General features: G+C 54.6%; 2 protein-coding genes and 1 pseudogene across 22 annotated transcripts; 1 reads left to right on the top strand and 2 right to left on the bottom strand.

Annotated features, from left to right (window-relative positions):
* Nucleotides 1-7,657: 7,657 nt before the first annotated feature.
* Nucleotides 7,658-13,151, bottom strand: FBXO2 (F-box protein 2). The gene is made up of 6 exons (XM_081057721.1): nucleotides 13,017-13,151; nucleotides 9,658-10,026; nucleotides 9,105-9,234; nucleotides 8,925-9,020; nucleotides 8,311-8,449; nucleotides 7,658-8,085 (listed from the first exon to the last, which is right to left on the bottom strand). Exons 1-6 carry the CDS (start codon nucleotides 13,036-13,038, stop codon nucleotides 7,951-7,953), a joined length of 891 nt encoding a protein of 296 aa, XP_080913847.1. The 5' UTR covers nucleotides 13,039-13,151; the 3' UTR covers nucleotides 7,658-7,950.
* Nucleotides 13,096-19,490, top strand: FBXO44 (F-box protein 44). 20 transcript variants are annotated; one of them, XM_081057738.1, is made up of 6 exons: nucleotides 13,102-13,291; nucleotides 14,637-14,929; nucleotides 16,834-16,960; nucleotides 17,093-17,188; nucleotides 17,300-17,435; nucleotides 18,330-19,490. In XM_081057738.1, exons 2-6 carry the CDS (start codon nucleotides 14,665-14,667, stop codon nucleotides 18,510-18,512), a joined length of 807 nt encoding a protein of 268 aa, XP_080913864.1. In that variant the 5' UTR covers nucleotides 13,102-13,291; nucleotides 14,637-14,664; the 3' UTR covers nucleotides 18,513-19,490. The 20 variants fall into 20 exon arrangements, with proteins under 20 accessions (XP_080913858.1, XP_080913864.1, XP_080913860.1 ...); XM_081057734.1 differs by having other exon boundaries at nucleotides 13,190-13,291; nucleotides 17,066-17,188; XM_081057722.1 differs by lacking the exon at nucleotides 13,102-13,291 and adding an exon at nucleotides 13,548-13,679 and having other exon boundaries at nucleotides 17,066-17,188.
* LOC308501393 (tubulin polymerization-promoting protein family member 2-like) lies at nucleotides 14,987-15,658 on the bottom strand (annotated as a pseudogene). Its single transcript has one exon. The product of its transcript is annotated as a tubulin polymerization-promoting protein family member 2-like (transcript).
* Nucleotides 19,491-19,793: the final 303 nt, after the last annotated feature.

Below are 19,793 nucleotides of genomic sequence, written 5' to 3'. Positions count from 1 at the left end.
AAGGATTTTAGTAAACCCCATTTTTCAGATGAGGAAACCAAGGCCCAGAGAAGTTAAGCTCCTTGCCCCAAGTCATACAGCTACGGATGGGCAGAACCAGTGCTCCAGAGTGAAAAGTTCCCAACCCCAACTTATTGCACCTGAGGATCCCTGGGGGAATAGGGGGTACTCTGAGGCCATCTTCAGCAGGACTCAGAAGACAAGGGACGAAAATGTAACCCTGGTTACCATGTCACTGTGTAGCCTCAGACAAGCCACCTCACCTCTCTGAGCCTCAGGCTGGAAACAAAATGCCTTACCCCTGCAGAGTGCAGGTGCGCCCTCAGGAATGGCTGCCTCTTGCCCCCCACCCCAGAGGACTGTGAGCAGGGGGCTTCCCCAGCGGGAAACAGAGGCCTCAGTGGCTGCCAGACACCCCCACCAACACACACACTCCACCTGGTTTTAAATGTCTCTCAAAAACCAAATTCAATTTGGTATAACTCTGCAGCTCTGCAGTGCAGAATTCATCGGATGAGGGGCCTGCTTTTCAGAGAATAATTCATTTTCCCAGTGTCGGAGAGGAGAGTAATTGATCCAGGGGCTGACGTCTCCCTTCCCTCCCTCCCCAGGACCATCTGATTCCAAATGCAGCGCCAAGACTGTTAGGCCAAAGTCATATCAATAAATAGGAGGGGGGCTTCTGCTTTAATATATTGGATTATTCCACTCGGTGGTGACAAAAAACAAGATTTAATTCCCCGAGAAGGCCGGCTGAGAAAATCATTTCCCTGCCTGCTTCTCCCTTTCCTTTTTTTTTTCTTTTGGGGTTTTTCAGAGGCAGTTTTTTCAGAGCTCTTTTTCAGACAGTTTTATGCAGGCTTTGAGGGTCTCGCTGTACCCTCCACCACTGGAGACGTCCCCGCACCTGCCCACCCATCTAGGGTCTTCTTCTGCTGTCCTAGGGAAGATTCAGGACCCTCTCCGCCATCCCCCTCCAGCATGGATCCTTGAGGACAGAGATTTCTATTCAAACTCAGATAACACTGTGGTGCTTAGCATATTGATAAATTATGACAATGTGCTCAGGAAAAGACCGGATAGTACCACAGCTCCGACGGACAGACAGGAAGCTAAGGACGTTTCCTGGGCTAGGGTAGTAATTTACCTTCCTACCAACTACTCCTCAGGTCAATTCACTGCCTCCTTCAGGAAGCTTTCCCTGATTAAGATCCAGGTTAGATGCCCCTCCTTTTGGCTCCCAAAAATACAGGGGCTTCCCCCTCACCGCCCTTTTACTATGGGACTGTAGTTGCCCAGCTTGTTCATTTTATTTATTTAACTAACTCATATACAGCGCTTTCTACGTGCAGAGCCTGATCTAAGTACTTTGCAAATATCAATTCATTCAATCCTCATAACAACCCTCTGAGGTAAGACCTATGATCAGCCCCATTTTACAGATAAGAAAACTGAGGCACCACCTGGGTCAGTGACTTGTCCAAGGTCACACAGAGAGGGAGGGTCAGACTGGAATCCAGAGCTGTGTCCCCCTTTAGCCTGTAAACTCCCAGAGGACAAGGACCACATTGGCTCACTACTGTATCCTTGGAGCATAACAAGGTGCCTGGCACACAGAAGGTGCTCAATAAATGCTTGAATGCTAAGTGCTTTCACCTATGAACCACAGGTCTACCTGTGAGGCTGAGTTTAACTGTATGGTTTATGGGACACAGAAATCCTATTGGCTCCAACTGAACCCTGAGGCCCATGCCCTCCACCAACCCCACCCCCTGAAGGGCTGGAATCTCCATGAAAGTCTCATCATGCAGGGAGAACTCCAGCTCTGGCATGAGACGGACCTCAGGTGGACGACAGCATTGCAAAGTCCTAGCTGTGTGGCTTTGGATGAAACCACACTCTTCTGAGCCTCAGTTTTATCACAGCCTCTCAAACGGGAATGGTAATAGTACACAGGTGTGCTGGGAGAATTAAATAAAACCACGCGCGAGTAGCGCTTTGAACACACCTCACGTGCAGTGAGCACATAGTAGGTGTGAAATACCATGGACAATAAAATGTGGACAATAGGGGATACTTTCGCCACGCTCAGAAAATAACAAAACCTTATCAATCCAAGTAAATGAAGCAAGCTCTGAGATCTGGATGGAAGGGTGAATTTCTCTTAACTGTAGAGGTAGGATGGGTGAGTTGCCAAGAATTCCCGAAAGGATTTTGCAAATCACACACAATCCATTTACTTCTGGGAGTTACCAAGATGTGGGAGAGTTGAAACAGGGATTTACTGGACCAGAAATAACACTTGACGAGTGTTTCATTCATTCAGCACGTACGATTGAATGCCTTTCATGTGCGTGAAGCAATGTGGAGTTAGGGAAATGCACAAGCTTTGAGGCACCCTCGGACCCAGGCGCCTGCACAGCTAGCTCTGCAGGTTACAGCTCTGTGACCTCAACCATGAGACCCTCCTCTCAGAGCCTCGGTTTCCTCTTCCATACATTGGGATGGCAAAACGAAGCCTCCCCAGGGGCTGAGAGTGGGAAGTCGATGAGATAATGTAGATGGGGTAGGAGATCAACAAATATCAGTCCCCTCCCGCCTTTCAGCCCTAGCCCTGTAGCAGTGGGCCCAGCTGTTTAGCCCCCCATCTTATGCAGAGAGCCTGGTAGACGTGAGGAGCTGTGTCTGGAACCTTGGGCACTTGAGCTCCTCAGAGCAGCAAAGCAGATTGGGGGGTGGGGCTGCAGGTCCCATTTTGCAGATGGGATGAGGAACAAAGCCAGGTGAAGCCCATGTGTTTGTATCTCAAAATCCATGCTCTTCACCCTGGATGTGTAGGGCCTCCCTGATTCCTGGGAGAGGAAGGGAAGAGGGAAAGCAGGCTGGGGAGGGGGCTGGAAACCCCTGCACGCAGGTTTGTTTATCACAGGTGACCCCCGAGCCCGTGAGGCTGACACAGATCACAGACACATCCCCTGGGGGAGGAAAGGCAGGGGAGGGTGCCAGGTGGCCTGGGATGGAGTTGGTCAGCAGTCTGGGGCCTCAGAGAGCAAATGCCCGGTACGTGCAGGAGTCAGGAAATCGTGTCTCCCAAACATCACCTGGGTGGGTGATTCCACGCGTGTCACATTTCCTGCCTTGACTCCAGCCCCCTCCCTCATCTAGGCAGTTCTTCCTTACATCTAACTGAAATCTTTCCTGCTGTATCCCCAACAAACCCCGGCAGAAGCACGAGAGATACCCGCAACCCTGCCTGCCCTGTCTGCAGAGCTTCGGCTCAAGACGTTAATCCTGCTGACAATTAATTGGCTTTTGTTGGAGGAGAATGAATACCATCTCATCTTAATCTTCCTCATTATTCTCCTTGTTCAGCAGAGTCAACACAAGATTAGGTTTAATTTATGGGGGGGAAAATAGCAAAGTCATTACTCACCAGGAGATCAGGATTGGATCTGCCTGGGTGTTCTGTGTTCACTGTGGCCCCCGGGGCTCTGCCGAGGTAGAGACACACTTGGGCTTCTAGGCCCCAGACCTATTTGGGGCTGGATTTCTGGAGACCACCAGCCCTTCCTAGTCTTGTAGGACTTAAGCCTCGGAAGATCCAGCCTCCTAAATGTTTCTCAGGAGCGTCTGTTATAAAATTAGCCCCAGAGTGAGGCAGGAGGCCCAGCTCCTGCAGACCCAGACTCAGCCCCAAGCAATGAAGAGAAATCAGGCTTTGGGTTCAAATTCTACCTGAGGCCCCTTCCCGTGCAAAGAACTGGGCCGGACCAGCCCGTTTTGGATACTCCCTTAACAATGCTGCCACCTAGTGGTGCATAGAGGAACTAGTCCTTCTTCCCCTCCTCCCTCTAGGTCCACAACTAAAACACACCCTGTGTGCAAAAACTCAGATTTACAAAGAAAATGAATCAGAAAGGGAAGGGGGACTTTTTCCCATTGCAAAATGGCGAAGGGATCCACCAAGAAATCTAAAAGAAAATTCATCTTACTTCCCTGACCCCTTAACCAAGATGGCCCAGAAACACTGAACATGCCCTTTTTCTCCCCGGGCAATGATCTGCATAGAAGCCCGGAACCCCATCTTCATCTTCATTTCACTCTTCCTCCTCACCTCAGAGCCCCTAGCTGCTGCGCCTGCTCTGTTGGGCCCTGGCATGGCCCATCTTTGATCGTGTACCAGGGTCCTATACCACCATGTGGCTAGGACATGAGCTGGAAATCCAGCCTCAACTACTTACTCATTGCATGACCCTGACAAGTTCCCCAGCATCTCTGAGTCTTAGCTCTTTCATCTGTAAAATAACAATATCTGTATCTACCCGAGAGGGCTGTTGAGAAGATTACATGAGCCTGTGTGCTTAGCACATGAATTGGCACCCATAAGGCCGCTGCAAACGTCTGTTGTTGTCACCAGCATCCCTGTCATTCTCATTGGTCATTCTGTTACTCTTGGAAATTTGATTCCATCAACTAGACTGTCAGCTGCTGGTGCCTAACCCCCGTTCCCAGCTCCTGCTGGACAGCAAAGCGTTTTCTTAAAGGACACCGATGTCATAGCTGCTTCCGATAGCACTTATACTTTATAAGACTGAACACACATTCGGCGCTCAGGAAACTCAGGTTTGCCTGCCTACCTATCCAATCCCATGTCAAACCACTTCCCCACTTGCTCACTGAGCTCCAGCCATGCTGGCTGCCTTTCTGATCTGTAAGTAAGTCCATTCCACCTCAGGGCCTTTGCACTTACTGCTCCTGCAATGCTTTTACCCAGATGTCTGCATGGCCGGTTCCTCATCATCACTCATATGTCACTTCCTCAGAGAGGTACTCCCTGATCACCTTGACCAAAATAGCACTCCCACCCTCACTTTCTACTTTGTTTATTATATTCTGGAGGTCAAATGCCTAAGCAGCTAAGTAGAATTCCAGTTCCACCACTTAGTAGCGGTGCAGCCTCAGGCAAGTTTCTTAACGTCTCTATGCTTCAGTTTTCTCATCTGTGAAAATGGAAGTGATAATAGTTCCCATTTCATAGTTATTATGGTGAATCAATATGTATAAAACTCATTGAGCAGCACCTGGCATGCATATTAAGTGCTATACCGTGTTGGTTATTATCTTATTCTTTTATTTAGCTGCTTGTATTTATACGTTTCTCCATCTACATTGTATATTCCAGGAGGAGAGTCCTTGTCTGTTTTATCCCTGCCTGGCAAGTAGTAGGTGCTCAATAAATATCTACTGATTAGAAAGGATCTTAGGGGACATGCAATCCTCTCCCTCCTTAGCGATGTTCGGTTGCACTGAGCGAAGGGCCTAACCCATCTGTATGTCTGGCTTAGACACTGCCCACTGTCCAGAGAGGAGTCTTAGGCGCCCCCTGCTGGACAGTGTGTAGGTATTCCCTTGGAGGAAGTTGGTACCTGCAGTCCTGTAACTGTGCATTCTGGGGGCCCAGCTCTGCCCTCTAGAGAAAAGACAATATATTATAGCTAAGGGGTTAGCAGTACTTGGAGCCAGACGCACCCGGATTGAAACTTGCACTTCCCCAGTTATTCCCAGGAAAGTCTCCCATACTCAGTTTCCTCATGTGAAGAAGGGGCACAACAATACTCTCCCCCTCTCCTCCTCCAACTGGGTTACAGAAGCAGTGACAGGACGTGCCCTGTGCACAGTGAAACTTGCATGCCCGCCTCCCCCTGCAGCGTCAGCTCTTTGAGGACGATTCAGGAGCAGCTGTTGAGTCTTCCCGAGCCAAATACCATCAGTGTATCCAATGTTCCCCCAGTGACAGTCACTCAGGGACATTGGATCTGGACCACCCTTTATTAGATCCCCAAGTCTCCTCTGCAGCCCCGTGCCCTGGGGAGAGAGAGAGACCACAGCTGCCTCAGGTTGGAGAAAATGGCCTCTGGGCTTCTTCTGGCTCTTTCCGCTGAGACGAGGCAGGTGGCCTTGCTGGGCTTGCACCGTCTTACCCACCCCACCCCCACCTCCCTGGATGCTGTTTCCCCATCGTGGCTCCAGAGACCGAGATTTCCCTGGGCCCTCTCCTGCTTCACTTCCACTTGTTCCCAGCCCTCACCAGTGGTGCCCGTGGCTTTGGCTACTGGTCACATACATTTCCATGTCTCCAGCCCCAGAGCCCTCATGGGCCTCTTTCCTGAATGCCTCATGAGGGGAGCTCCCCCACCTGCAGCACCTTCCATGCCCCCCAAATTCCTGCCCTGACATCCAGTCCTCACAGGCACCCGGACCCAGATTCCCTGCCTCTCACACCTACTGCATCTCTCTGTCAGGCCTCCTCTCATAGCCCCAAAGGGCTCTGGTCCTCTCAACTCATCCCCAACTGGCTCCCACATGTCCATCCTCGCCCCTCACCCCAAGCTTCACCTTGCCTATTACTCCTTTACTTAAACATGGGAACTCACAGGGGGACCTTCTTCTTTCATGACTCCTCATCAAACTGGGCCCCCAGGGCAAAGCATCACTTCACTTGTCTGATTGGGACGCTGGTGGGTGTGGTCAGTGCCCTTCCCACCAAACTGTGGAATCCCCTAGAAAGAATTGCCCAAGGAGCTGTGCCTCCACCTTCAAGCTGGGCATTCTCTGAGTTCTTTTGCCTTCCTGTCACACTGAGGCTGTCCCTAGAGCAGGGACTATGCCTCCACCATTAGACGGGAGGCCCCTCAGGACAGTGGATATATCCCTTCCCACGGAGCCCCCTCCTCAATGTGGCTAGGCCGCTGACCCTTACTGGGACAGGGTCCTATCATTTCAGGGCCCTACACAGGACCTGCCCCAGGATGAGGGCTTCAGGAATCATGAGTGAATGAATGAACCAATCAACCAGTGCAGGTGGGCCCCAGATTAAACCTTGCAATCTCACCTGACCAGCAGGTGGCGTCAGGACTCAGAATCAAAGGAAAGCGGGAGGGGCATGGAGATTTTATTGGTCACTATATCTGAGAGGAGAGATGTTTCAAGACCCTCCACCACCCAGACCAGCAGCTGAGGGTCCTGGGGAGGTGCTGGGTTTGAGACCTGCTGGGGAGGCCAGAAAACGAGTGCTTGGCACTACACTCTTCTCTCCTCCCCTCCCCTCAAACCAGTTCCAGGGGCCAGGCCCTGGGCAGGGCTTGGAAAATGACCAATGAGACCAGATGCTAATGACTCCTGTCTAATCCAACACCAGCATGAAGTGGGCATGAACTGAAGAGGGAGACCAAGCGGCCCCATTCCGTGCTCCCACACCCCCACCTCCCATCCATCCCCTACTCCAGGTCACGGGCATCCATCCCTCGGCCCTAGATGAGGCGTTGCCATCACCCCCAGTGCCTCAGAAAGGAATAATGGGAAGGGGGATCAAGAGAGGCCTGGAGGGCGGCCCTCCCACACACACCCTGTTCTGGCCTCTGGACAGCTTGGGTGTCAGTCAGGCGCCAGGCCCAGCTCCCCGCTCCTTGGTCTCACAATCCCAGCCTTTGTCCAGTCAGCCCAGGCCTGGCCGGTTGCACACTGGCCCAATGGGCCCTGGAAACCAGAGCAGCTGGAGCCCCGCCAAGTATTTTTCCAGGCTAGGCCAAGGGCCCTCAGGAGACAGAGAAAGATGCAAAGGGAGGGGGTGTTCATTCATCCGTTTGTTCATTCATTTCTTCCTTGGACAAATAATATTTATTGAACACCCACTTTGTGGCAGGCACTGTGCTAGGTGTGGGGGATTCAGTGATAGGCCCAACCCAAGCCCAAGCCCTCACCCATCTTATTTTTCAGATGCAAATATATGCCAACAAAACCCTTCTCTACCTGTGTGGGGACTGGGCTTGGAGTAAGGGGCGGGAGAGGAGTGCGTGGGGTGGGGAAAGTGTGGATGCTACAGACTAAGGCCAATCTACCCCAGGCCTCTGCCGCTCTAGGGCAGCTGGGGGAAGCTGGAGGCGTGGTCAGTCAGGGCTCCACCCACACGCTGCTGTTGGTCACCCGGGCCCCGAACCAGCCCTTCCAGTAGACCGAGTCTTGTCCACTGTGCTCGAAGCGGACGAAGCGAACGCCGGGCCCGTAGTCAGTGAAAGTGTGGGAGATCTGGGGGGGTGAAGAGAAGGGTCAGGCTTGGGGACCCAAGTCCTCTCCCAGCTACCCCACCTTAGGCACTGACCCGCCTCTAGCTAGCCCCGCTAGATTTCTCAGTCCTGGGTCCCTCCACACCTCTCGGTCCTTCTTGCCCGCCCCGCCCATGGGTCGGGGTTTCCACAAGCTCCGCCCATCGCACACCGTGCCGCCCCCTACCCGCAGCTCCTCGGTGCTCACCTCGATCCAGCCACCGTCGCCGCTGTCTTGTGGCACTGCCACCTGCCCGCTGTTGAACTCGGCCAGCACATCCTCGTGCTCGGACAGCAGCTTCACTGTGAGCTCGTATAGGCAGCCGGCGTCGCTGCGGCCCGAGTACCTGCCCCAAGGAGGGAGAGAAAGCGGGGAAGAGGGAGGGCAGGGGACAAGGAAGAGGGACAGGCCTCAGCTTGGCTGACCAGGTACCATGGGCCTGGCCTTCTACAAAAGGTAACTCTTCCAGCCCTACTGCCAGTGTCCCCATTTTACAGAAAAGGAAACTGAGGCCAGAGAGAGAAAGTGTGTTGCCTTAGGTCCAAACCCAAGGGCTAAAACCCAGGTGGGCCAGACCCAATCTTGGGGCCAAAGCCAGCCCACAAAGACACGTTTTGTTTGGACTGCAGACGGATTAAAAAAAAAAATTTTTTTTGCCAGCATTTAAACTCAGGAAGGGAGGTGGATTTCACCTTCTCCTGGAGACGGTGGCCCACCGGGCCACAACCACTAGAGTTGGGAAGCAGCAGCCCCTGAAGCAGAGTAGTAGCTTTAGTTCCCCGCCCCCCGCCCCCACCCAGCGCTCCCCCCCCTCTGCTCACCAGTCCTTCACCACGATGGCCGGCTGAGTGGTGTCCAGCAGCTCCTCCCAGTAGCCCTCAGCGTGCAGGTCAATGACCTGCGCTTTACGACACCACCTGGGGGAAATGGGAGGAAATGGAGTTAGGAAGGATTGGAGACCCCCTTTCCCTCCTTCCCCCCTCGATCCCCCATCTGCTTACTCAAAGGAGGAGGCGAAGAACTTTTTTACGCTCTCATCGTGGATGAATTCCACCCCACAGTCTCCAGGCAGCTCTTCCACCCTCCAGCCGTCCCCACCGTGCTCCACGTCACACCAGCCCTCCAAATCCTCTGTAGGAACAAGGCAGACACCCCATAATCACCCAGTCCCTGCTGAGGGTGTGGCAGCGCTGTCTGTGACCCCAGTCGTCGGAGTCGGGCGAAATGGTACTTTAATGGTATGATGATGGTGGGGTTGAATGGGAGGCCCTTCCTGTTTGTTCCAGATTCTCTCTCCCCTCCTGGGAGAGTCCTCTACAGGGCCTGTCTTGCCCCGGCTCATAGGGAGTGGCAGGACCTGGGAAAGAGACCCCCCAGGGAGCAGGCAGACCGCGAGATAATACTACAGTGTTTATTGGGGCTACTCTGTGCTTGGCATCATGCCAAGCGCTTTATCTCATTTAACCCTCAAAGCAAGCTAGCATTGTTATGGCCCATTTTCCAGGAGAGAAAGCTGAGCCCCCCGGCCATGGGGTAATAGGGCCTGTCCCTCACCTTCCCCGCACGGGTTGCGCAACAGGTTTCGCCGCCTCTTGCTCAAAAAGTAGAACTGCTGCCAGTGGTCGCGCTCGTCCTCTGCGCCGCCCTCGGGCACCAGCCCCTCCTGCTGGCACTTAAGTAGCCACAGGGGGGCGCCGTCTACCAGCTCCTTCCAGCGCATACACACCAGGCGGCAGGCCTGCACGAGCTCTGCGGCCGGCAGCTCCGCCAGCACGCGCAGCAACAGCGGCTCGGGCAGCTCGTCCAGGTACGACGTCGCCTCCTCCTCCTCCTCTGGCCGCTCCTCCCCGGCGCTCGCCTCCTCCGCGCACGCCTCCTCCTGCTGTTCCTCCAGGTTTGCCTCCTCCGGCTGGCCCACGCTCTCTGCAGGCAGGTGGGCGGGAGGGGGACTGTGACTCCCCCCAGACTGTCCCCCTACAAGTCCTAGAACCGCTATGTGTCTTTGGTATCCGCCCCCCACCCACCCTGGGACAATCCGCGGCGGGGGCCAGAGATTCTGTGACCAGGGCTGGTGCCCAGTGGAGGAGACCCAAGGGAACCAGGGTCACAGACCAGCCCCAAATCCAAAGAGCGGGGCTCAGAGACCTCGGTTTCCCCTGCAGGGCCAGAACACCCCATCCCTGAGCAGACAACAACTGATAATATTAACAGGGCTGCCTTTCACATACAAACTTCTTTAATCCTTCACCACCTTCTGATATCCCTGCTCCTGTCACTTGCTCATGGAAGCCCTCCCAGACTGCCCCGTTATATCCTCCCACAGCCCAACTTCCGGTCCTTCCTAGATTTTGTCCTAAGATGTGATGATTTATAAACACCTTTCTCAGGGACTAGACTGAGGACATGAGGGCAGGAACCCGGCCTGGGAAACTCATTGCTTCATTCCTAGTGCCTCGTATCTGGCACCCTGCCTGGCACTCTGTCAGCAGCTAATGTTTATTGGGCACTTAGCAAGTGTGGGCACTGTTCTGAGCATTTTAATTTTATTCACTCTTTAAAGACGCAGCATCTTTTTAAAGTTGCTCCCATTGCTCTCCCTATTTCACTGATGACGAAACAGTCATGGAGAGGTGAAATGGCCCAGGATCACATGACAAATGGGTGGATGGAGACTGGATGTGAACCCAGTCAGCTGGCCCCACCGCACCTCAATAAAACAATTCATTGAATTAGGAGGTACTGTTATGAATTTGATTCTGCAGATGAAAATGGTCAGGCTCAGAGATATGATGTGACTCGCCAGAGGTCACACTGCTAGGATTAGGGCAGGGGACATGCGGGTCTGAGGCCTGGAGAAGGGAAAGAGATCAGGGGTGTCTGACTTGGGGATGGGGGAGAGGGGCTCGTTAAATGAGACCCTGTGTCAGAGAGGATGTAATAAGTGCTTGGGAAAGGAAGGTTTCTTCACTCCTCCGCCTATCCCTGGCCCTCAGTTTCCTCATCTATAAAATGGGGGTAATCCTAGTGCCAGGCCATTCAGATAGTGCTGAGGTCAAATCCCCAGAGGAGGGGGCAAGGGCATTCTAAATTGTAAGGAGGTGGACAGATGTCAGTAGCTGTGGGCTGGACTGTCTTCTGGATCCCAGTCGGCCTCAGCTAGGCCAGCAAAGCCTTGAGTAAACAGATACCAAGTGCCCAGTGTCTCTGGAGGACGGAGAGACAGTGGGGAGGAGACAGGGCCACTCTGGGTGATGGGGGAGGCCACAACTCTCAGACTTAGGATGGGGGGTTCCTAAAGGCTAGACCTTGGAAAGCAAAGATGGTGGTGGGAACGGGCAGGGCCTGGACCCAGGTCTGGGTGTTGCCAGGACCCAGCTTGCTAGCCCTTTACCTCCTCACATGCAGCATTTGCTCCCCCACCCCACACAGTCAGACCCATGACAGCTAAATCAGGGTTTCCCTCTTCAGAGCCCAGAGCGCACAGTGAATCCTCAGTCGATCTTATTTAGTGAAACTTATTATTCAGCCCAGCACGTTCCCTTCATTATTAGCTTTCTTTTTCTTTTGCCACATCTTTTATGATGTAGGGCTTTCCCCCCCTCCCTTTTGGCCAAGAGAAATGTAAGGCCCAGAGAGGTTTCCGGGCTTCTCTCTAGTCACACCGCAGAACAGTGGGAAGGCAGAGAGGAAAATGCCAGTACCTGAAGCCACATCACCTGCCCATCCTGCTGCCCACAGCTCTCTGGGGAGCAGTGCCCAGTGTCCTCACCTCTCCACCCCTCCCCCTGCCCTGGCCCTGGTGGACACCTGATGCTCCCCCGAAAGGTGCACCTCGCCCAGTCCCCTCTCCTGGCCCCAGGCCTGGCACTTGAGGCCCTAGATCTGATTACAGGCCCCCCCCACCCCTGACCAAGCACACACAACTCCCCACATTGTTGCTGTCGGAAAGTTATCTGGCCCATGGAAGCTGCCTCCAAGGCTGACTCACTCACCTGGATTGGGCCCTGGAGTCCAGGGACTAGCTAGGCCCTGGGAAAAAGCAGGAGTCCATTCTGAGGCCACATAAATGGTGTGGCCAGGGGGTCACGGATTGGGAGTGGGAGCTGAAGAAGTGGGAATTTCAAGACTGGGAGGGGGACTTGGCTCCCTGAGCACGCATCAATCTGTTTCCCATTACCTCCCCCAAGCAATGCCCACTCTCAGACGGGCCAGCTGAGGAATCTGCAGACAGGTTGTTCCCACCCTGACTCAGCAGGCAACCCCTACAGGCCTGGCCGGCTGGAGGGATGGGGAGGGGGATCTCTGGTGCCAGACAAGATGACTGGGCAGTCTCAGAGGGCTCTGAGCATCAGTGAGAGCTGGCGCCCTAACTCTACCTCACCGCTGGCCTGGTCCCCACTGGGCGCCCGGCCAACCAGATGAAGGCGGCCCCTCCAGACCAAGGAGCCCAGGATGAAGGCTGGGATGGGGTGGCGAGAGTCCCATAACCCCAAGAAATCCACGGGGACTCAGGCAGCTCACCCACCAGAGCTAGCAAATAGAAGTTGATGGAAGAAAAAGACTTGCAAGCTTCCTCTACCCCAGAGCGTCCCGGACCCAGCCCGACAGACCCTAGGAAGCTGGGAGGCAGGAGCATGAGATAGATTACTCCTATGCTGTTTCCTGGGTAAATGGGACCCAGGAGTCCTCCCTCCCTGCCTGTCACCTCTCGAGGCCTTCCGCCAGACCAAGATACCAAACAGAACTACGCTCTTTTGAGACTGGCTCAAGGGCTTTGCTTGGGTGAAAGTTTGTGGCGCTGGGTCTGGGGTGGGGATTCTCTGGTGCCCCCTCTGTGTAGCACTCGCCCGCCTGCCCCGGTCTCCCCTCCCGGGCTGAGCGAGGGGGCCAGGGGTCCGGGCGGCTGCGGCTACCTGGGTCACCGTCTCCGTCCATCGCTGCGGAGGGCGGTCGCGAGAGGAAGAGGAGGAGGAGCCGGAGCGCTGTGGGGCTGCCCAAGTCCCGAGACAGCGGCGAGTCCAGGTGCTGCCCGCGTCTGGGTCGGGTCCCGCCCGCCGCGCCTCTTAAAGGCCCGGGCCTCCGCCCCCGCCCCGCCTTTGGCCCCGCGCCGGGGCGCCCCGCAGTCCGAAGCAGTGGGCCGGAGGCCTGAGGCTGCAGGTTCCGCGGCGGACCCAGGAGGCCTGGAAAGGTCAAGAATTCTTTTTCTTTTTTTTTAATGGGGGGTGGTCCAATTTGAGGCGTCTCCCAGCTCTCTCCTGGAGCGGCTGCTGGGGGAGGAGGCGAGGGGGCAGGGAAGTGTGGGTCGTGCAGAGGATGTGGGGAGCGCGGCCCAGGTGCGGGGCACAGAAGCTCCTCCCGGCACCAACCTCCGCACCCCCCCGGTAATTTTCCTACTTTGCGGCGGGGGGCGCGTCCCAGGCGCCGCTCGCCCGGACGCGCCGCGGGGAGGGGAGAGGAGGCGGGGCCGGGGCGGGGCCTGGCGGGCCGGGGCGGGGCCTCATCCGTCCGTGATCGCTGGCGGAGACGCGCTCTGCTCCGGAGGCCAAGCAGGATCGCGCAGCGGCGTATGAGCTCAGGTGACCGGCCGGAGAAGGCGCCCGAAGCGCCGCGGCGGGGCCGCGGGCGGGCGGGGGTCTGGTGGGCGGACTCGGCGGCTCCAGCCCCGCCGCAGTGCGTGGAGGGAGGCTCGGCGCAGACGAGCCCCAGGCCGCGGGGGCTGAGCGGTAGGGTCTCCTGCGGAGGCCTGGGCGGAAACCTGGGCTGGGGTCGCCCTAGATGCGCAGCGTTCCGAGCCCCGACTTTGGGGGACATTTTAAAGTCAACGCAGGATGGGAGGCCGAAGACGCACAGGGGAACTTGGGGCTGGAGCCCAGCCACGGGGGTGGGGGTGGGGTATAAGAAAGGCCTTTCCCCAAAGCCCACCCCTTCTCCAGTGCTAGCTAAGCAGGTCATTTCCTCTAGTCTTGAGAAAGTCGCTTGAGCCTTTTGGACCTCCACCAGAGACAATAATTATCCACCCCACATCCCCCTTCCTCCTTTATGAGGATGGGGGAGAGAATGGAGAAGGCACCGTGCAGGCTGGAGTACTCCGAGGGGGTGCGCATTGTTATTTCCACCCCTAAGACTGTCTGGCCTGTTGATAAAGGCTGACTCTCTCGAAGCAGAGAAGACTCGGGCTCCTTCTCCGCTCGGCCCGTCTGTGTGACCTTGGACCGATCCTGCCACCTCCCTAGGCCTCCTTAGCCTATTAGATGTTGCTGTAAGGTGCCAGTAAAAAACTAAAATAAAATTATAGCTCACCTTTTACTGAGCTTCTGCTGTGTCACGGGCCCCTTTAACCCTCCCCAGGAGGTAACTACTGTTCCTGACCCCATTTCATAGAGAAGGAAACTGAGGCTCAGAAAGGCACAGTAACTTTCCTGACACAGTAAATGGCAGACCTGGGATGGGAACTTCCACCACCATGGGGAGCTGCAAATACCAGGTCCTGGGGAGAGGCCTAGGTCTGTAGTCTAGCTTTTCAATAATCACAGGAGAGTGTCCATCCAGAAGCCAGGAACTATGGCGGTGGAGAACATCAACGAGCTGCCTGAGAACATCCTGCTGGAGCTGTTCACGCATGTGCCTGCCCGCCAACTGCTGCTGCGCTGCCGGCTAGTCTGCAGCCTCTGGCGAGACCTCATCGACCTCGTGACCCTCTGGAAGCGCAAATGTCTGCGGGAAGGCTTCATCACGGAGGACTGGGACCAGCCTGTGGCCGACTGGAAGATCTTCTACTTCCTGCGAAGCCTCCACAGGAACCTCCTGCACAACCCGTGTGCTGAAGGTGAAGTACAGAGTGGGTCTGGCATGCCCTCAACACACACACTGTCAAGAGGCCAGCTAACACTTATTAAGCACTTACTAGGAGCCAGGCAAGTTGGATGGTTTCTGTTGTTTTGTTGTTGTACACACAGATGTGTATTGTTTCCCAGGCTCCATGATATTAAAGATGGAGGGTCAAGGGCTGGCAGGTTAAGATGAGGCTACTCCCTAGTTGTCCTTTTCATCATAGGCGCCAGCACCCTGTGACCACTCGCATAGCCTGAGTTGTCAGTCACCTCTTCCTGTCCTGCGATGCCTTTGCCCTTGCCACTCTCCTCAAAGCACTCCTTGTGGGTGCCTGTGTACTTGCTGGTGTCTGTCAGCCGGCTCACCCCGCCCATGGCTGTTGCTTTAGTAACACCAGTGGTAGCTGGACCCTTGCCCTCTACATGTTCATAAATGTTCTCCAGGGCTTCATCCGGGTTCTTCCCCTTGAACAGCTTCTGGCTCCTTTCCTTCACTGCCTCCTGGAACTGTTGAAATGTGATGGTTCAGGCATTTTTGGCCTTGATTTTGCTGAACATGATGTCCATGTCAGTGGAGGTAACTGTCTTGCCATCCATGATTCCACAGTCTTTGCACAGCTTGGAGAAGTTCTTGTTCATTTCAATGCCACTGCTTGATGACTCTCCGAAGATAGCAACCCGCTGGAATGTTTTTCTGCTTCTGATGCCATAGTCACCTGGAGGGGGGGGGACAGTAGGAGTGGAGACTCGGGGGTGTGGGAGGAGGGGCAGGGAGGACAGGACCCTGGGAGCCCCTGAGTTGGAACTCCTGCTCCCTCAACACCCCCCTCACTCCCCTGGTTTAACTCCTTTAATCCTCTCACAATAATCCTAAAAGGTACATACTGGTAGTACATCCATTTTTCAGATGAGCAGACTGAGGCCAAGAGTGGCCTCAGTTTGCACTCTTAAGATTATTTCCCCAGTGACCTTTCCTAGGAGAAGGAATGTTTGCCAGTTAGGACTAATTGTGCCTCAGACACAAGACCAGGAAGTCAGCCATATTTTGTTGGCCTCGTTTCCCAGCTCCAGGACTAGACCTGTTGGGGTTGTCCCAGAGGTCAAAGGAAGTTTTGTTTATGAATGAATGAGAGATCCAGTCTTCTTTCCAGCATATTACAAGTAAATCAAGAGTTCTACAGTCATCCACAGCCCCCCTTTTCCCTTGCTATGTTATCATTCATCTGCTAGACACTGGGATGGGATGGGAACTAATTATTATGTGGCCAAATTCTGGAACAAAATGATGATAAAACAACTCCAGGCTGTCCAGAGCTTTCTGATGCGTGTCTCACTTGACTCCCCACGAACCATGTTCTTGACCAGCAGTTGGCACACTATGGTCCATGAGCCACATCTGGCCCAGGAGCTAAGAATAGTTTTTACAGTTTTAAAGCATTATTTTAAAAAAAGACTGTGACAGAGACATTATATAGCCCACAAAACCTAAAATATTTTGGCCCTTTACAGAAAAAATTTACCAGTCCCTGTTCTTGACCCCAGTTTTCAGAGGACAAAACCAAGGCTCAGAGAGGGAAAGCAGCTTGCCTAAGGTCACACAGCATTGGTAGTGCTAGGACTAGTCCCAGATCTGGCCAGCATCAGCATTCTCTATTACAGAAGGGGTCTAGTAGTTCATATCATCACATGTCTCAGGATTCCCAGTAGAAGTCACTTAACCGTGTACCAGGAACATAGAAAGCACGTAATAAAATGTGGGCACTATTGATCTGTAGTGTCCCACAGCACGAGGCTTGAGGGCAACTGCCAAGATCTAGGGAGAAGAGCGGGAGGAAGGGTTCCTGGGAGAGGGTGACTACTGAGGGTCTTCATTTTAATGTGAACTCTGCTTTCCTGCCAGAGGGGTTTGAGTTCTGGAGCCTGGATGTGAATGGAGGTGATGAGTGGAAGGTGGAGGATCTCTCTGGAGACCAGAGGAAGGAATTCCCCAATGACCAGGTCAAGAAATACTTCGTGACTTCTTATTAGTAAGATACAAGCTCAGGGGGTCTTGGGGTTGGGGGTATCCCAAGTCACTGCACCCTGGGGTCTCTCCTGTTCTGGGAGGGCAGTGCCCTAATGGTGAGCCCCAGCCCCTCCCACCCTCCACCCACCCCCAGCACCTGCCTCAAGTCCCAGGTGGTGGACCTCAAGGCCGAAGGGTATTGGGAGGAGCTGATGGACACCACACGGCCGGACATCAAGGTCAAAGACTGGTGAGTGGCTGGGGCGAGGGTCTGGGGGGGGGCACTGCCAATCAGGCGCCCCACCCCCACCCTGCCCCCCATCTCCAAGGCCCTAATGGGCTTTTCCCTCTCTGCCTGCAGGTTTGCAGCCAGGCCAGACTGCGGGTCCAAGTACCAGCTATGCGTTCAGCTCCTGTCGTCAGCACATGCGCCTCTGGGGACCTTCCAGCCAGACCCAGCAACAATCCAGCAGAAGAGCGATGCCAAGTGGAGGGAGGTATGTGGGGTTGGGAAGGGGGCAGAAGGCACACTGGCCAAGGCTGGGACTGCGGCCATACAGGGCTGGGTTCAGATCCCACCTCTGCTGCTTTTCACCTGGCTGCAGCTGCTCTGAGCTCTGAAAGACATCAGTGAAATGATGCTGCTAAAGCCATGTTAAAAAAGGTTCACTATTATTAATTACTAATATTGCTTATTACTATTATCTAGACCAGGAGTCAGCAAACATTTTCTTAAAAGGCTAGCTACAAACATTTCAGGCTTTGCAGGCCGTACTGGGTCTGTCACAACTACTTAGCTCTTCTTCACCCCTGTGGTTATGTTGTGAAAGCAGCTTTTAGCAAGTGGACATGGCTGTTTCACAAAAACTTTATTTACAAAAATAGGCAGTGGGCCCCTAGGCCATAGTTTGCCACCTCCTGATCTTGACCAGTACTGTTCAATAGAACTTTCCACAGTGATAGAAATGGTCTGTCTGCACTGTCCAGTCTGGTAGCCTGTATAACCACATATTGACAGTTAGTACGAGCCGATGCCTAGTGTGACTGAGGCACTGAATTTTTAATTGTATCTAAGTTTAATTAAGTTTAACTTAAATAAGCCACATGTGCCGTGATGACTGTATCGGACGTCCTTTAGCAGCTTGAGAAGTTCCCTTCAGTTCCTCTGAGCTGCACTTAGGTAAACCTGTGGAGCGGACTTTCCAGGATTTTACTCCATTTTACAGATGAGGAAACTGAGGCATAGAGAGAGCAGGTGGAGGCCGTCTGCCCAAATCACAGACTTAGAACTAGAACTTAGTTCTGCTGACTCCTGGTCCAGCTCTAAGATATCAGCCCCTTATGGTCAGCTCCCCTGACCTGTCTCCCTCCCTCTGCCTGCCCCCTCCCAGGTCTCCCACACATTCTCCAACTACCCACCCGGCGTCCGCTACATCTGGTTTCAGCACGGCGGCGTGGACACTCACTACTGGGCCGGCTGGTACGGCCCGAGGGTCACCAACAGCAGCATCACCATCGGGCCCCCCGCTGCCCTGACACCCCCAAAGCCCCATCCGCAGAACCCTGACTGGTAAACTATCAGACAAAGGCTGGGCTTGGGAAGGGGAGGTGGACCAGGCTCCCCCAGACCTCTTAGTTCATCCTTGCCCCCCCACCCCGTCACCTCTGTGGCGCCTCTCGGTTCATGCAGCCCTCACCTGCGGTGGGCAGCCAGCTCACCGCCTGAGGACTCAACCTGAGTGATGGCGGGGAGGCCTGCGTGGGTGCCTTTAAGAGACGGGGCGGGCCCCCGAGGTTAGAGAGGTACGGGGTATTCTCCAGAGCTCTTTCTTCAGACTCTGAGGGTGGGTCTCCAAGCTCAGATGGCAACCTAGATGTGTTTCTACCTTCCCCTCCTGTGCCCTTTTTCCCTGGCTTTTGTGAGGGTCCTCAGAGCAGGGACAGTCATGAAGACATCTGGCAAGCCTGTGGCTGCCCTGGATAGTACAGATGCTGGGAGGAGACTAAGTAGCTCAGACAGATGGGGGTGAGAGGAGGATTCTGCTGGCCTGGCCTCTGTCCCATTCTCTGCTGCTCCCAAGCTCTCACGCTGCCCACCTATTCAGAGAGGTGGCTTTGGCCCAGAGGTTCAGGCCTCGTCTGAGATGGGCAGGCCTCAGGTGGGATGGGGTCCACGCCAGGTCTGAAGTGTCCTCACTGAAGTGTCAGTGAAGCCCTACAGCCAGATGGGATGGGGTTCTCTCAAAGACCCCCGGAATCCTGTGCATGGTAACCCAGGGTAAGTGGGGGCAAGATTGGGCTCTGATTCTGAGAGCTAGGCTATATGAGCACAGGATATGTGGGGTGTGGGGTTTTCAGGGGCCACCTGTCCACCTCCATGCCTAGGCCAGTGGTTTGGAGAACATTCCAAGCCCCCACCCCACCCTTCGAACTGCCATTCCCAGGACCTACCACCCCCCCCCACTCCATCCCCGCCCCCTTGCTGGAAGGACAGCAGTGCTCTGATCCTGCCCCTGCTGTATGTGGCCAAATAAAAGGTTCTCCCAGCCCAACTTGTGCCCTGTGGTTTCTGGGGGGAAATGGCAAACATCATGGGAGGCCCTAGACCTGCAGAAGGTACAACATGTGTGGCTTCTGTCCAAGGTACAGAAGAATTGACATTTCAGAAGCCAGACCATCACAGAAGCAGGGTCGTGGGAAAGACTCCTCAGTGAGTTGTAAACACCTCACCCCAGCAACTCTCCAACCCTGCTAGCTTCCTCTGGGGCCTGGCCACAAGGCTGTGGGTGGGGGTGGGGTTATCCCTGGGCAGCCCCTGCAAACGTACACCTCATTCTGGGTCAGCAGTGACATCC

This window comes from Rhinolophus hipposideros (genome assembly GCF_964194185.1).
Source record: "Rhinolophus hipposideros genome assembly, chromosome: 8".
NCBI classification, from domain to species: domain Eukaryota; kingdom Metazoa; phylum Chordata; class Mammalia; order Chiroptera; family Rhinolophidae; genus Rhinolophus; species Rhinolophus hipposideros.
This window is presented reverse-complemented; position numbering and strand designations above follow the sequence as displayed.

Excerpts from the sequence above, each read along its gene's own strand:
- FBXO2 (XM_081057721.1), bottom strand. The coding sequence starts at position 13,038 with ATGGACGGAGACGGTGACCCAG. Across the intron at positions 8,450-8,924 it reads GCCATCGTGGTGAAGGACTG|GTACTCGGGCCGCAGCGACG; the intron begins GTGAGCAGAGGG and ends TCCTTGGGGCAG. Across the intron at positions 8,086-8,310 it reads GCGACGGTGGCTGGATCGAG|ATCTCCCACACTTTCACTGA; the intron begins GTGAGCACCGAG and ends TCACCCCCCCAG.
- FBXO44 (XM_081057734.1), top strand. The coding sequence starts at position 14,665 with ATGGCGGTGGAGAACATCAACGAGCTGCCTGAGAACATCCTGCTGGAG. Across the intron at positions 14,930-16,833 it reads GCACAACCCGTGTGCTGAAG|AGGGGTTTGAGTTCTGGAGC; the intron begins GTGAAGTACAGA and ends CTTTCCTGCCAG. Across the intron at positions 17,436-18,329 it reads GCGATGCCAAGTGGAGGGAG|GTCTCCCACACATTCTCCAA; the intron begins GTATGTGGGGTT and ends GCCCCCTCCCAG.